This window comes from Physeter macrocephalus, chromosome 11, assembly GCF_002837175.3.
Source record: "Physeter macrocephalus isolate SW-GA chromosome 11, ASM283717v5, whole genome shotgun sequence".
NCBI classification, from domain to species: Eukaryota; Metazoa; Chordata; class Mammalia; order Artiodactyla; family Physeteridae; genus Physeter; species Physeter macrocephalus.
Genome location: NC_041224.1, coordinates 144,613,081 through 144,630,872, shown reverse-complemented (window position 1 = coordinate 144,630,872; position 17,792 = coordinate 144,613,081). Strand labels below are relative to the sequence as shown.

General features: G+C 38.9%; 1 protein-coding gene across 1 annotated transcript in view; it reads right to left on the bottom strand.

Moving 5' to 3' along the window:
• The window catches only part of RHOJ (ras homolog family member J), an 80,864-nt gene extending 63,360 nt beyond the window's left edge, over window positions 1-17,504 (bottom strand). The window contains exon 1 of the mRNA XM_007118923.4: window positions 16,890-17,504. Coding sequence (XP_007118985.1) covers window positions 16,890-17,133 — 244 coding nt within the window. The 5' untranslated portion in view covers window positions 17,134-17,504. The remainder of the gene's footprint in view (window positions 1-16,889) is intronic.
• Between the last annotated feature and the right edge of the window lie 288 nt (window positions 17,505-17,792).

The window sequence follows — 17,792 nt, the reverse complement described above, 5'->3', positions numbered from 1 at the left end:
ACTTTCTGGTGTACAGCAAAGTGATTCAGATATATATATTCTTTTCAGATTCTTTTCCCTTCTGGATTATTACAAGATATGGAGTGTAGTTCCCTGGTTCCCTGTGCCATACAGCAGGACCTTGTTGTTTATCTATTTTATATATAGTAGTGTGTAGATGTTAATCCCAATCTCCTAATTTATTCCTGCCTCACCTCTTTCCCCTTTGGTAACCATAAATTTGTTTTCTGTGTCTGTGAGTCTAATTCTGCTTTGTAAATAAATTCATTTGTATCATTTTTTAAAGATTCCCCATATAAGTGATGTCATATGGTATCTTTCTTTCTCTTTCTGACTTCACTTAATATAATAATCTCTAGGTCCATCCATGTTGCTGCAAATGGCATTATTTCATTCTTTTTTAATGGCTGAGTACTATTCCATTGTACCATATCTTCTTTATCCATTCATCTGTCAATGGACATTTAGGTTGCTTCCATTTCTTGGCTATTGTAAACAGTGAAAAGCAGCTATTTTATGGGAGGTATTCACACAGCTGAGAGACAACAGAGGAGGAAGAGGAGGAAAGCTTTGGGGATCTTACTGCCTCAAGAGACTGAGCACAACAATATAAATATTTAGAGATAGGGCATAATGCCAGATTCTGTAGTAAAAAATTCTAGTTCTGCTGTTCGAATTTCTACAGCTTTAGCCAATGAGCATTAATGTCTGGCATTTGGGAAGTCAAGTTAAAAGCACAATCTTCTATAATTCAAGAACATTTGGATCTTTGCTGAGATCATCCAGCTCTCTCAAGCTATGGGCCTACTCTGATCTAATGGAACAGGACTCCAGGCGGGTCTTGTTTTCAAACAGCACCTCTCTTGGGGAGTGAGGTGGAGTTACCTAGTCAGAGATTCCAGGGAGTAGGAGTTTCCTGTGCTAGTCTTCATCCCTAGCATACAAGAATCTTCTTGTCTCTGTGACTTGATGTGAAAATGAGAAAAAAAAAGGAGAAACTTGGAGATTAATAGAGGAGGATCACTGTAGAAAGGATCCTAATGGATCCTAGTGGAAAAATTACCAAGGATTTGGGGCTGAAAGAACCTTGTCGTTGAAGAAGCACAGAGAAAAATTTTACTTTATTTTCTCTTTCCATAGATTTCAGACATTGCTCAGGGGTAGACTTGGCATTATTCCTTCTGAATCACTGATTAATTCACCAAGGAAGAAATACACAACTCTTCCTCATTCCTTTGGCATCAGGGTGTAATTTCCATAACTGAATTTCTATGATTATCACATATACCATTTAAATATTTCTTAAGTATTTTTTCCTTAATAAAGGATAAAATTTAAATAGTATTAGCATGAAGTTTGGCTTATCAGGAGCTGCTTGTCAAGTTAATATACCACTGCCTTTCTCTTAGAAGATGTGCATTCCCTTTCCTGTAGAATTCACCAGATGGAGGTACTTCAGAAGGGGAGGAAACACTTCTAATGCACATACCAAAGAAAGTTTAGGTTCTTTTAAAAAAAAGTAGGAGAATATGAAGAGACTAAAGAAGAACAAAAACAATCTCCATGAGGCTCTTTCTTGAGTATGTCATATATCTTTCAATAGACGATTATTGATTTTAAGAACCATGAAAAGAAATAAAATGTGCATTAAGTCCTCTAAAGTCACCATTTTCAGTTACTTTGTTCAAAGGTTGTTGATGCCCATTTACAAAGAAATAGAATAATGCTAACAATTTTTAATGGACAAATGGATCATTCTGTGGGTTGATCCTTCCCATCTTCAAAATGCTTTACCTGGTGCTCTTTTCCTCTAGGCTTTGAGTGGTTTTCAGGGTTTGTGGGAGTAACCAGATGTTGGCTGTAAAAGTAGAGCTAAGTGTCTCTGTCAATGGAACAGAACGTCTCTTCCTCATGTCACGGGAACAGGCTTCTAAACTGTTGGTGACATGGTAAAAGATAGGGAAGCTGAAGCAGTGATATCAGATAAGAAAACAATGATGGGTTTACCAGCTCCTTGTGACACTGAACACAAATAAAACCTGTTTTTCCAAATGTTGTGTGGATGCTTTGAAAGCTATGCATCTATTAATCTAATTCCCAACCCCCTTTCACTCCTTCCCCACCATCATAAGCTCCCACACGTGGATAGCAGTAGAAATTTTGGAACTCACTTGAGGACCCACGTATATAAATAAACACGATGTGAAGTAAGATTAATTGATGATGTGGTAGGGTCCAAAATAACTCATGATCTCTTGCAGGTACTTCAGGGTTTGTTTATAGCTCAGAGCTTAAGATTTCTTCCTGTGTCCAGAAAAATCTAGATTACCCTGGAACAGGATGTCTTTTGTGAAACTGGAGTTCAATCTGTGGTAATTGGTGAGGTTGTTAAATAGGATGTTTGTCTGATGTACACTACCCTAAAAAAGCTTTTAATGTGTTCACTGGTAGAAAGTGAATGAAGCCTAAAAATGCCTCAGGATGATTTGTGATACACTACATACTAAATCCTAGTAAGAGTAACATATCTGTTACAGTGATAGAGTATCCAGTGCTATAAAATACAGTGATCTATGGTCCACAGGGACAAAAAATGTCTCCTACAATACGAAAGAATGTGTCAACCTAAGGACACATTATTTGCCTAATAACAAGGAAAAAAAACCCAAACAAACAAAAATAGGGACTTCCCTGGTGGTCTAGTGGTAAAGACACCTCACTTCCACTGCAGGGGGTGCCGGTTCAATCCCCATTTGGGGAACTAAGATCCTGCATGCCTTGCGGTGAGGCCAAAAAATAGAAAACAAAACAAAACAAACAAACAAATAGAAGAAAAACAAAGATAGAGGTGATCAAAAAGATTATTTAGTCTAGATTTCTACATCCTGTTAGGACTACACCTAACCATGTTGATGAGATATCCATTACTACCAAAAAATTACAAAAGCTACTTACTGTGTGCTGCCCACAGATCTGAAATGAAAGTTGAAAGGAATTCATGAGAAGTTGCTGATTAAAAATGGGGAAAGAATAGGTCAAATATCTATGAAGGGAGTTGGAAAGATCTGGGTATATTGTCTGAGGACGATAGGGATGAAAATTTCCTTGGTTTTCAAATACGTCAAAAGCCATTATTCTGAGGATGACAATGAGTATTTCTCCATCTTTGCTAACCTGAGAGGAAATGGCTTTTATCTACAGCCTGAAAGATTCAGTTTATCTAAAGGAAAGGACTTGGTAGGGAGAGTTATTAGGAGGGTAAGTGAATGAAATAAACAGAGTACCACCTCTACGGCAAAGTTTATGCCTAATGTTGACACTTAAGATTTAACATGCACTCTCTGTCTCTTGTGAAAAGTTTGGTTAAAAACATATTTACTATTGAAAATTCTTAAAGCTCTTATTTACCAGCTTGAACTATTGTAAATGTCATATGAAATTCATTTTAGTTGAGGAAAGAAGCTCTTAAGGCTCATAGTGCAAAAGCTTATCCAATATGAGCAGAGAGGAAGCTTGAGGAGAGGGAGCATAGCCATTTTTCTCCTAATAACTCCTCTTATAACAGGTATAAAGTGCCCAATTGTTTATATATATGTTCACTACATTTTTACTGGCTGAAAATTAGTATGCTTTCTAGCAAATGAATGGTTGCATTTTACAAACCTCTTTCACAATTTTTAGAAAGTTTGCACCTGGCATACATTAAGGAGATTATTGACTTATTGTTTTTCTCATTATTAATCTAGTTACGTGAAAAAAAGTTATACAGTACATACTTTAGGGAATTAAATTTTTCTTTTTCCTCTAGGATATAGCATCCAAAAAACAGATAAAACAAATCCTTAATATAATTAGGAAAACAATTTTTGCATAGTGAAATCACTCAACTCACAAGTTTGAACTTTGGCTGGAAGCAAAAGCTTTTGAAATTTTTTTTCCTAGAAGAATAAAATTGTTTTACAACTTTTAAACAAAGCCAATACACTATTTTTGAATGTATGCTGATGATGCTTAGGACATATACTTTTAGGATGTTGGAGGATCAAATTTCAACATAGAAAATTATCCTGACTGTTTACATGGGGTACTAACTTCAGTGTAGAGCACTGGTTAAAACTGTGAGACTCTTGGATGTCATTCATTCACTCAGTCACTGAGTAGACATTTCTGGGTGTCTGTTGTGTTGTAGGCTAATTCCAGGCATTGGAGACATAAGAATAAATGAGACAGAAAGAACCTTGCCTTCATGAAGTGTACATTCTAGAGTGAGACAAGCAATGGACAAGTGAATAAACAGATCGGATAATAACTATAGAGAAAATAAACAGGTTTTGAAAGCGTGGTCAATTTAATCAGGATAGTTTGGCTTGGCCTCCTGAGGAGGTAACATTTGAGCTGACAGATTTTAATCCCAATTCTGTCACTTCCTGGTCGTGTGACATTGGACTGATTACTCCTCTGACTTCCAATTTTCTGTCCTGTTAAATGAAGATACTTACCACCAGAGGTAATATGAGGCTCAAAGAAGATAGCAAAGTAACACAGGGCTTGGTGCATATTAAATACTTAACTAATTAATATTAGTTACTTACTATTTTATTAATAAACTATAAACACTACTCCAAAAGGATCAGGAAGCAATTTTTTCATTACGATACATTCTGCTCAGACCACACAGGGAATTGTTTCTCTCTTGTTGGCAAGTTGAATCACATTCTGAGGCCTGACTGACTAATCGGTATTAAAACAGCTTGAGAGACTCCAAAGGCCTGGTCCCCACTAGCAGGAGTGCTGGTCAATTGGTTGTCCGGATAAGGGTGCCTAAATCCCAGTTACAAAATTTCTGCATCTCCCAGAATTTATGTCCTATCTCTTTCAGGAACTAGATTCTAGCCTAAGTAGAAGCTTTTTTGGACTCTGAGAACAGAATTTTAGGCAACTTTCCATTTTTGTTTTTTTTTCCCTCCTCTTCTCCAAATGTTAGGTCAAAGTGTGAAGAAGAACAGAAAGATCTGCCGAGGGGAAACAGATGTTTATGTTCATTTCACAGTCATAGGGCTGGGTGGATATGGAAGAGCAAGAACAGCATCCAGGACAGAGCTGCACCAAAACCACCCCAAGGATCCCAGGCTCTTTCTTATTTTTTAAGACTCCTTTGTTTCTTCGCATGAGAGTAGGTGTTCTCTAGGTTTTCCTCAGTGACCCCTCCGAAGGTCTCACAGTCATGCTGATTATCGTTTTGCTGACAGCAGGCTCAGTGAACAGCGATTAACACTGTGCAGCTTTGCCGATCATGCCTGAGGCTTTGCTCCCATCTGCTGGTGCTTGGTGCACCCAAGTTTGCCTAATTAATCTTCTTTCCACTCTGTTTTACAACTCCCACTCTTCCGTGTTCTTAGTCTCCGAGGCTTTTCCCTTCCCTCCAAGGCACCAGCCCTCTCCCAACATTTCCTGATTCTCAGCCTTGTGGATTTTCTTTCTTCCAGGGTCTCTCTATGTCCCAGCCATGGGCACAGATCTTTTTAAAAAGCACTCTGGTTTCTCATTTATGAATTTACTAGCTGTTTCTGAGAGGCTCTAAAGGCCTCTTCTGTCTTAAACAATTTCTCCTGTTAGAAACTACCAGGTCAAGGAATTATATATACACGTATTTATTTTTAACTTGCTTTTTACTGATTGATGGTTGGTTATAGAATTGTTCTTCTTAACTTGATTTCTAGGCATCTTGATAGCATAAAGAAGGGTTTTCTGAACTTTCTAAATTACATTAGATTGAACTATATGAACTTATGATATCCAAATGGTTTTGAACTGCAAAATGGTCATTTCATAGGTCCACCTAATAAGAAATGCCTAGGATGCTTGTTGAAATGTATATTTACAGCTCTTTCTCTTAGTGGGTCTGGTATAGAAGCTCTGGTGTGGACCAAAGAATCTGCACTTTTTCCTTTTTTAAGTTGAAGTATAGTTTTCCTTTTAAAAGTTGAAATATAATGGAATATACTCAGATATTTATACAGATTACAGTATATTCAGATTATTTATACATATATGTATATTCAGATTATTTTCCATTATACGTTACCACAAGATCTTGAATATTGTTCCCTGTGTTATGCAGTAAATTCTTGTTGCTCATATATTTTATGTATAGTAGTATATGTCTGTTAATCCCATACTTCTAATTTATCCCTCCCCCACTGCCTTTCCCCTTTGGTAACCATATGTTTGCTTTCTATGTCTCTGAGTCTATTCCTATTTTGTGTATAGATTCATTTGTATTATTTTTTAGATTTCCCTACATAAGTGATATCATATAATATTTGTCTTTCTCTGTCTGTCTTACTTCACTTAGTATGTTATTCTCTAGGTCCATCCATGTTGCTGCTAATGACAATATTTCATTCTTTTTTATGGCTGAGTAATATTCTATTATATATATATATTACATCTTTTTAAACCAATCGTCTATTGATGGACATTTGGGTGGTTCCCATGTTTTGACTATCATAAATAGTGCTGCTATAAACATTGGGGTGCATGTATCTTTTTGAATTAGTGTTTTCATCTTTTCCAGATATATGCCTATGAGTGGGATTGCTGGATCATATGGTAGCTCTATATTTAGTTTTTTAAAGAACCTCCATACTGTTTTCCATAGTGGCTGCACCAGTTTACAGAATCTGCATTTTTGACAAGCAGGTTTATCTGATGACCAGGCAAATTTGGGAAATATAGGTATATCATTTGTAGTTGAATAAATGTCTAATTAAATATGGTATGTAGGGCAATTTACATTGTTTATGAGTCTATTGTATTTGATGTAAGAAATTTTGACTTAGTGAGTGTGATGATGATTACTAAGAGTCCTTTAAAATCTGTTCGCGCTTTCTTTGGGAATATAGCTAACCTCTCTTACAATAATGTATGGCCTAGGGTTTAACTTCTCTCCAAAGAAATGTGAACAGAACTCATGCCTGCCACTTGTGGACCTGGCCCCGACCACTACTCCTTGTCCTCCATATCCTCTCATCTTCTCCTGTCTAGATATAGAGCACTATAAAGTCCTACCCAACAGCAGAGTCACAGGATGGAAAAAAGTAGATCCTTGGATGATTACATGGAGTAGTATCACCTCACCAACCTGAACACTTGCCCAGGTCTGTTCTCTGAGCAAAAAAAAAAAAAAAAAAAAGAATTCTAACAGTTTGAATCATTATATATTTGAGTCTATTTGTTCTAGCATCCTAGCTTATCTAGTGTGGTGCCATCATTACAAAATTCCAAAAAAAGTGTGCTGTTAGCTTAACTGTTAAGTGGCAGGTAGTTAGAAAGCAGAACAGATTAGAAAGATGAAGATCCACGTTATACCATGGCAAAACATTTGTAAAACTATTGTCTGTGAAACCTGGAAGGTAAACCTAGTTCTTACTGAGTCTATTACGCTCAAAGAAAAGATTGGGAAAAGTCAGAATATTAGAGTATATTAATTGTTACTGTGTTTAACTAGGTTTTACAAGAAAGAAAAGAGTTGAATTGGTTGTGTTTCAGCAGAGATTGATAGAACACAAATATTAATGTCCTTAATTAATAGTTGGAAAATTGATTATTTTTGGATTTCTCCAAAGAAGACACAGTTAAATAAGGATTTGAGCAACAAATGTCCATTTCTCTGTTAAAACAGGGAATCAGCTCTGTGTCAAAGAGAAGAGCCAGGGTGTTGCCTTCCCATTTAAGTCTTTTGCTTCATACGGCCTCTACATAGCTATTGTTAATTTGAGAGCAAAAGGCATTGGCTAGATGAAGCAGACAAAGCATTTTTAAGAAGCATGTCTAGGAAAGACATTCTTTGGTCTTGGATGTGGCTACTGGTACATGGAACTTACCAGAAGCCTAATAAATTTTTGAGAGAATTGTATTTCCAAAGAAACTCCAAGCTTGGACTAAATAGTCTTCTGACTATAAAACAACACTTGAGTCTCGAAACTGGACAAGCCAGAAGCAGGCTATGAAATTTGTGCAGCTCCTGAGAAAGACAGAGTCCCTGAGGCCTGATTCAGATGTGTGTCACGGAGGAAAATGGATGAGGAAGAAGAACTCCCCAGAGACCTAAGCCAGGGGAAGTTGAGAATAATGGACGAAGAAATTCCTCCCAGAGAACAGCATAAGGGTCATTTCAAGAAACTTCCCCCATTGCTAGGGCAGGAAGTCTTTCTAACATTTGCCCTCAGGATTCTGTTATTGCTATGTCTCTCCTGTTCTTTACTTTTCTGAAAGGGGGTTTAGATATTTTGGTTATCCTATCCCTGTTCTATCATTGTCTAAAGGGTGATTGTATATATGGAGGAGATAATGAGTCTTCTGGACCACAAGGAGCCATGTCTCCATCAAATGGAGAGGCCCAGGCATCACATGCATGGCTGGACTTTAACCTGTTTCAGTGAAAGACTGGGGCTCTGGGTGGTCCCTCTTGGGAAAAAAGTTTGTTTTACATGTGGGAAAAAGTGTGCAGGGATATTTGGTGGCTACAGAGTCTGACACAAACAGAGATGGCTAGTTGCCATGAAAATCTGTCCTTCCCTCTTCTGGGCATGTAGGTGGTTTTAATTCCCAGCTTCCCTTAGACCGAGGTGTGGCCTCGTGACTAAGTTATCTCCTCTGAAGTTTGACTGGAAATGATGTCCGTCACTTCCAGGCCTGGCCCATAAAACTTTCCATTCAGGTTTCTCCACACTCTTTCTCATTAGTCTGGTTGGATGCGGACAACTATGAGATCTTAAGGGATGGCAGTGTCACAAGATGCAAAGAACCTGGGTCCCTAAACTACTACATGGAGGAAGGCAGCCCCACTGACTTGAATACATGTTCAGGAACATAAATTAGCAAGGAACATCCTGTCGTGGTGTTAATCCCTTACATGTTTAGGTCTGTTTGTTATAGCAGGTTAGCATACCCTAACTCAGTGGTCCCCAACCTTTTTGGCACTGGAGACCGGTTTCGTGGAAGACAAGTTTTCCATGGACCAGGGTGGGGGATGGTTTCAGGATGATTCATGCTCATTACATTTATTGTGCACTTTATTTCTATTATTATTACATTGTGATATATGATGAAATGCTTATACAACTTACCATAATGCTGACAGGAGGCGGAGCTCAGGCGGTAACATGAGCAACGGGGAGCGGCTGTAAGTACAGATGAAGCTTTGCTTGCTCGCCTGCTCTTACTGTGTGGGCTGGTTCCTAATAGGCCTCGGACAAGTACTGGTCCGTGGCCCGGGGGTTGGGGACCCCTGCCCTAACTAACGGTGGCTTTTTGATTAATTTATTAGCTATAAACCTACACACTGCTTACATTATTTATTTACTGTTTCGTGGCCTCCACTTACTCCATTACAGGTTATTTAACCTTGGGCAAATTGGTTAATAACTTTGCAACTTGGTTTCCTCATCAGTCAAAATTAGGAAAACAATAACACCTCATAGTATCATTGTGAGGAGGCAATGAATCGATGTATGAAAATATCTCAAATATGCTCATAGCAAGAACTTTGTAACTGTATAGCTATTGTTATTGTTGTTAGTACATATTCTAGTGGTGTTTGAGTTTCGTCATTAAATACTACCACACTGCTTGTAGGATCACATGTGGCCGTAATGAAATTCACACTGAGACTGCAAATGAAGAACATCATAAATAAAAGCTGTATTGTGAACCATTACAAAATGCTGAATGAATATACATGAATCAGGTCCTTTTGTCTTGTGAAAATTAGGCATATCCAAAAAGTTGGTGGACTTCAGAGTATTCAGGAACAATCCCAGGCCGCTCTGTGATTCACAGTGGGTCCCTATTGAATTCACGGTGGAATTAATCCTGACTGAGTTATACCTGGAAAATTGACTGCTTGGATCCTGCTAACTCACCAAGGGGTGGCATGGATTTTTGTTTGTGGGAAAGTACATTTTCAGCCTTATCAGAACCTGTGTCCTTACACAGAGGGTAGGGCCTCTGTCCATCCTTGTGATTTTGTGCTCAGGATTGGTGAGGGAGATAATTTCTGTTGAGTTTTCCCACCTGTCCTTTAAGTTAGTTGACTCATGTTAGTTGCCCACCTTCATGTTGCCTTTGTAGAACAGGCCAACTAGATCCAAAACCAAAGATGTCCAATGTACTTAGCCATCTCTGAGCCAACTTTGCTCTTTGCCCCAAAAGAAGAGGTAGTGAAAACGTTATCCTGGAAATAAAGTACTGTTTACCTGAAGCCCAACATTGTTGGGCAGTTAGGTAGTAAAATTTATGAAGGATTTCCTAGCCTGGACAGTGGAAGGAGCCAGGCCTTGTGGAACTAAAAGTCTTGGTCACAGGGAATCTGTCCACTGAAGCCTGAATCGGTCACAGGCCTTGGTTTGTGGCCAGATAAAGCTGGAATGCAGGAGGGTTATGAACTGCAGATGCAGTTTCTAATCCTGGGAGCATGATTTTTCTTGGGTCACCCTGGTCACAGATACTTAATTTTCTTGTTCCCTCTTCTATTCTTTCTTACTCCTAAGAGATGAAGCTCTCAGCTTACCTCTCTGCAGTATGCTTTGGCTTTCTGAGTGTAATTTCTACCCCCGGAGCCTCTGAATGTGCTTTTGCTCATAGGCATCACAGTAGACTGTGGAAGGAACTGTCTATACAATTCCTGTTACTGCACCTTTGATATGGCCTCCAAGAGTCCAAAAAAAAAGCATCAGACACGCATCACACTGCCTCAAAAAGAGATATGAGAGGGTTGAATACCTACAAGACATTGGGTTTTTGAGCATCATGGCATTTAGAAGGAACAGAGCAAGTCAACTGGCCCATTCTTTTCTCCACTTTCACATACTTCCTTTATATTTTTGCCTAAGGTTAAAAACCTGGTGATTTATTTCATAAACCCATGAGAGGTGTTTTAGGTTTTCTTTTGGCTTACACAAATGAATCTCATCCATTCTCCAGAGACTCTCGGGTGTCTTTAGAAAGAACAAAAGAGAAACTCCTGAGTAAATATTCCCAAATGGGCAGAACTATGTCATAACACTTTATAAGCCTGGGGCTTTGTTTTTATTCACTATTATTTTATGTTATTTTTTCCCTTATGGATTGGACATAGTTTCCCCCTTGCTCTGGTCATTAGGGTTATGATGGAGTCTACATTGGACTAATCATCATTTAATTAGGTAGAAAAAGTTTAGAATTGACTTTCAGCTCTCTGTGAAAACAACTCCTTTTACATCTCACTCAGCTGATAGAGCAACTAGATTTTTCCCCCCCTTTCCACAAATTGTGTTAATTTCCTGCATAGGCAGCCTGGGTTTGCAAATAGTGACTTAACTAAGTTTTTAAATACAGGTGGTTTTCTTAGAAGAAGGAGCCATAGACACGACCGATTCTTATACAGAGGATGATGGTAATGGTGAATGAGGTATATCATGCACAGGCTTCAACTTGAATGGAATTATTTTACGCAGCCATGCACATAAACAGACAAACCATGCGCACTACCTACCTCAACATACAATCTAACTAAACTAGAAAAGGAAGTGTTATCCTTATGTCATATGTCGTGTGAAACATTAATTGATACTACTTTATCAGTGAGATGTCTGCCACAAAACTCAAAGCTAAAGATAAGATGAAGACAGGATGGGAGAAGACATGATGGTTGTTCCATGGTAAGCTGTGAAATCTCTAAAGGTTGTTGGGACATCTTGAGTCATCCCTGGAAGGGAGTAGGAAGAAGTGCCCGGAGATGTTTCTCAGGCATACTTGTAAAAAGCATCAGTGACCGTTTTTTATCTTCCTTCTACTGCCCCCAATTTTTAGACCTAGCCCATAGTTGAACTTGGGGTTACTCTGGAACATGCGTTTTTGTGAAGAACTATAAACGAGTGAGCCACTCAAAATTTAGCTAAGCTTTTGAATATAACGCAAATGGAGGAATTTGAGTACATCTCATCTGTTTCCAAATGAAATTTATACATTGTATAGTTACATTATTCAATAGATGTGACATTGGCTGGTTGGGTCAAGAAAATTCTATGCTGTATTATAATCCCGGTAGAGATAAAATGGTTATTTAAAATACAAGCAAACTAGTTCAAAAATATACTACATTTAATAAATATTTTATATGTTCATTCCTAAAGAGACATCTGTTGGACCAACAACTTGTTCATTTATTCCTCAAAGTTTTGATGGACCAGGAATTATCTATGCGCTGGAAGAACAGAGATGCATAAAACATATTAATTCATTAATTCAGTAACAATCTATTGAGAGCATACTAGATGTTGAGTTCTGTTTTAGAAGACGGAGATAGAGCAGTGAACAAGACAAAGCCCTTGCCCTCATGGGGTTTACATCCCAGTGTAAGATAAAAATGGTAAACAGATAAATATAATGTGAAGTAGTGTTAAACCTTATGAGGAAAGATGAAACAGGAGAAAAATTAAAGAGTGACTGTACGCATGTGTGTTTGTGTTTGTGTGTGTGAATGCATTAAACAATGTGATCAATTGAAGCTGAGGAAGATCGGGGGGAATAAGGTAAGGTTGGGGGGAAAGCAAATGCAAAATCTTCAAGGAAGGAAGGAAGGAGTTTGGTGTGTTTGAAGAATATGAACACGGCTGAGAGCAGAAATACTGCAGAGCAGAGAGTTGGGAGAGGAGGTTGGAGAGATAATGGGAACCAAGTCATGGAGTACCTTGTAGACTGTGATAAATGATGGGGCCTCAGGGTGAAGGGATTTGATTGGTGGATTTATGCTGTGGATAGTCCTTCTGTCGGGAGTGTGAAGAACTGAACTATATGGGATAAGACTGGAAGCAGGGAACGGGGAGGTGATTACTGTAGTTTGGATGAGAAATCATGGTGGCTTGGATGAGAGTGAAAACAATGGAGGTGGTGAGAACTGATCAGATTTGAGATGTATTTTGAATGTTGACCTGATTGGTAGTAGGAAGGGATAATAACTAGCGGTTTGGATGGAGAGGGATGGGAAGTATTGTCAAAGGAAGAAAGGAGTTAAGGATAATACCAAAGTTTTTGTTCTGAGCTACTGGGTGGAAGACAGTGGTCATATACTTCTATGTGGAACACTAGGGGAGGAGTAGATTGGGGCAATTAAAAAATTCTGTTTTGGACAGGTTAAGTTTGAGATACCTATTAGATATCCAAATGGACAGTTGAATATATGAGTCTGGGTCAGGGTTTTTTTTTGGAGTCATCAGTGTATAAATCATAATTAAAGCCATGAGACTAGATACTGTCAACCAGGGCATGAGCATAAATAGAGAAGGGGACTGAGAGACTGAACACTGAAGTATGCCAATGTATAGTGGTAGGGAAAGAGATGGAGAAAGCAGCAGAGGAGATGGAGAGAGATTTGCCAGTAGGGGAATAAAAACCAGGAGAATGTGGTATCCCAGGAGCAAAGAAAGTGTTTCAGAAAGGAGAGTATAAACCGTAAGAAAAGCCTCCAAAAGATCAAGTAAGATGAGGACTGAGAATTGAACACTGGTTTTGGCAAGACATGACCCTTTCCCTCAGGAGCTTATACTACAGTGGGACTGGGGAAATAAGGAAACAAATAAATTGCTATACAATGGTGCAAGTTGTGTTCTAGCAATGTTAACACATTTCTGGGGATGGGTTGGAGATGGAGCAAGGAATTCTTCTTGGGGAGTCAAGGAAAGCTGCATTGAGCAGATGTACTTTTGGATTCTGATGGGTAGGAGGGAGGGAAAATAACCAAGATTTATAAAACTTAAAAACATTTTTTTCTAGTTGGTTGTTGATTTTTCTACAATCACTCATGCAGAACTAATATTTCCTCTCCAGTGAATATCCCACTACTATTACTCCATGTAGACATATTTATCAATTATCAGTAAACACAATAACTATATCATCAGGACAATACACACACTCTATCACACCCTACTCCGTTTGAAGGATACTCTTGTAATTATATTTTTCCTTGTTGTAGGCTTCATATTTTAATTACATTTTAATTCCCTTTCATAGCTGTGTGCAACTGTAGAGACCCTATTCTTTTTTTAATCGAAGTATAGTTGATTTACAATGTTGTGTTAATTTCTGCTATATAGCAAAGTGATTCCGTTATACATATCTATCTATATATTATTTTTTATATTATTTTCCATTATGGTTTGTCACAGGATATCAAATATAGTTCCCTGTGCTATACAGTAGGACCTTGTTGTTTATTCATTCTGTATGTAAGAGACCCTATTCTTAATCACAATAGCTACTATTACCTAATACTTATCATGTGTAAGGTGCTGTTCTAAGAACTACATGTATAAATTTATTTTGTTCTCATGATCTTAATACCTCTATTGTCCCTTAAAAAATTCATGACAACTGAGGCACAGAGAAGTTGAGCAACTTGCTCAAGACCACACAGTAATGGCAGAGCCAGTATTAGAACTGGGCTGTCCATCTTCAGAGCTCACCATCTTGAGCTCACTATCTTAAGTATTTCCGTCCTTACTATTATATCTTTACCTTCCTAGGATGGGTAGCTATTAGGGAAAAATCTTCTTCAAGGGATAGGCTCTCTTTGACTTGAACTTTTCTAAATTCTTTGACTGCAATTTTCCAAAGACTCAGTAAACTATTTGCAGGTTGTCATTTCAGAATGAGCCAGTAGGACCAGGGACTGGATACTGGATATTTCTCCACGTGGAGAAGAGAGCATGAGTTCTTTTACAATTGACTGTGGATTCTCTTGTGACTGTGTAAGGGTTTATGTTCAATCAGTTCATGTATGAGGAGCGTGGTGGTGAAAAGAGTTAGGGTCTTCGTGATGGAGGAGATCCCTCCACAAATGGAAATGTTCACTTCATTGCGCTCCTAGATGTATGTGGCTTACACCTTCATTTCCCTTACAACCTAACTACAAATGCATGAGATGACTGTGTACTTAAAAAAAGTACAAAGTGTAAATCAAAGTAACAATGTTTGGGAATGCCTACTATGTACAAAGTATTGCTCTGAGTACAGTGGCTGTGATTTCTTGAGAGCTAAGACAAAGAATAGCCAAATTCTAAGATGCTTTGTTGCTCAAATAACAGCAAGTATGTACACAACTAAAACATAAAACAATTTGATCTTAGTGGAATCTAGAGGTGGTCCAGCCTTTGTTTGAACTCTAATGTTTTTTATAGGCTAACTTTATCTCTAAAGATGGTTTTATCCTCTTTCTTCCTGACACTGTACCGTAATTGCTTCACCCAATAATTGGGGATGGGATATGTAATTTTTAAAAGCACTTGAAACCTCTCCCTTTAGTAGATTGTGGGTTACATTTTTGATCTAAAAGTTTTTGAAATTAGGTACCAGCCAGTTCCCTATCCTGGCAGAGAGAGGGTGTAGAATAAATAACTTTTGTTAAGATGTTTACAGGTCAGGATCCCAATCATTTTCTAAAGTTGCAGACCTAATTTTACAATTACTTTTTTTTCCCCCTCAGGGTGAAAATCTACCTGTACTTCTCTTCATTCTGTTCTCATTAAAGTGTTCTTCTCTGGGCACAGAAAAGCTTAAGAGTGCCAGTGTTCAAATTTGCTCTTAATTTCTACAAATATACAAAAACCTGCTAGAAAGTGAATACTATTTTCACTGTTGGTTCTCTCCCTGTCTGCTATGTAATAGTGTCGTAAATCATGTACGTGTAGTAGTAGGAGGAGACGTAGGTGATTGTTTAGCTGTGGAAAAGAAGCTGCTCCCTACAGAAAGGATTTCAAATGACCTCACAGCAAAGCCAACGCTCACACAGGTTTCCTGTGGGCCATTTCCCCTTCGCTGCTCTGGACCCAAAGCTAAAGTGAAGAAGAGAAATTTTCCTCTCACAAAATCTCAAATCTCTGGTAACTCAAGCTGATCTCATAGTGAGCGAGTGCATCATCGTATTCCAAAAAGTTATACAATCTAGGCTATTGTAAACCTGAAGCACTTTATGAATTTGTTATTAAGAAATTTAATAAGATTTGTTTTGGAGATTAAGAGAAGAAATGAGTCAAAATGGAAAAATTTAAATAAGCTATCACACAACAAACTTTAGAACACTCGAAAAAATATACCTGAAAGAATTAAGTTGTGACTACAGTATCTTGACTGTCAGATCTTAAAGTATTTTATGCCATCTTTTGTGCTTTGGGGACATATGTTGAAATAAGTAAAATTTTATTTGTATCTTTATTTTTGCCTTTAAAACACATTGATTAAAAATTTCTCTTTTAATTCAAGATACAGATTGCCTAAGAGATATTTAAAATCTTTCAGTACTCTTTCTTCAATCTACCTCCACAGGAAAATGAAAGTACATTAGGACAGCAGCAATCATTATAGAAAAACAAATGTTCTACTGTTACTCATCTCAGCATTTCATTTATAAACGGCATGTGGGGAATATACGAGAAGTGGCAAGAACACTTCTTTCACCAGTTGTGTGGTTAGTGTCGTGGTTGTTGCTTTTTAAAGAACTGTGATGCAATTACGCTACCTTTTAAAAAGTTCACATGAAAGAAAGTTGATGAATCTTCAGGCAAATGTTCAGTAAAATCTCTAGCTGCAAAGCTTAGAGGACGGTTCAGGGTATTTCCCCAGCGTTATTCATTTGGTTTAACTGGAGAAAAGTGGTACCATAACATTGATATACAAGTTGTCCTAACAACAGCAAAGACCTGGGTCGTCTGCTATGCCCAGCTACCTGGCTCCTGGCAGGCCCAGCCCCGGCACTGACATTAGAGATGAGCCAGGCCCCTCTGAAGCTGGGCTGTCATCTCCCGCCTCCTTTACCTCGTATGCAGGGGTAGGTTTTCCGCTTTTCTTACCTGCATAGTGGTCAAACACAGTGGGCACGTACTCCTCGGGGAAGGCGTCGTTGGCGTAGCTCATGAGCAGGCAGGTCTTCCCCACGGCGCCGTCCCCTACCACCACGCACTTCAGCATCTTCTTCTCCTCGCGGCCACCGCAGCCGCAGCTGCTGTCATTTCCCTCCTGGCAGTTCATTCTCACGGCTCCAGCTGCTGTGACTGTGCCGCTGCCGTTGCTTCTCCTGCTTCTCCCAAAGCCCATGAAGCGAGCCGCAGGCTTGAGGTCACTGTGTCTTACTTTGGGGAACTCGGATCATGCAGAATTGTCCGAGGCGGCTGGCATGTGCCCTCTTGCTTACCATACTGGTCAAGAAAGGTAACACACACTGGGGAGAATGATTAAAAGCATCTGCCCCTTGCCCGCATCAGTTTGAGTTATGAATCCTCATTTTTCACCAAATTCTAGGGGCTTCCTGGGAGTCTAGAAATTTCAACAGCCGGAGGGTTTCACTCTGCTCTCCGGTTCTCCAAGCCTGGCTGAAGACACAGTGGAATTTCGCTAAATCTTCCCCATTTTCCACTTCACATCTAACATGGAGGAAAGCTGGGCTTTTTAATGGAGTTTTTCCCTTGCTTCCTCCAGCTTGCCGAGTGTCAGGAAATCATGGGTTTCCTGCTGCATTCCATATTAGGATCAGTGGGCTGGAGAAGTCTGCAACAATGGGAGCTCTGTGTGTGTGTGTGTTTGTACTTCTGGGGAACGCTGCCAGGACATGGAGTGGGAAAACACTAGGGGTCCCACTGCAGACTCAAGCTGTCAGACTTCCTGTTTCATCTACGGCTGGGGAGGTTGTTTGCCTGTGGGCTGGCTGGGAAGAAGCTGACGAAAGGATGGAAACTGGGGAGTACTGTCGGCCACAG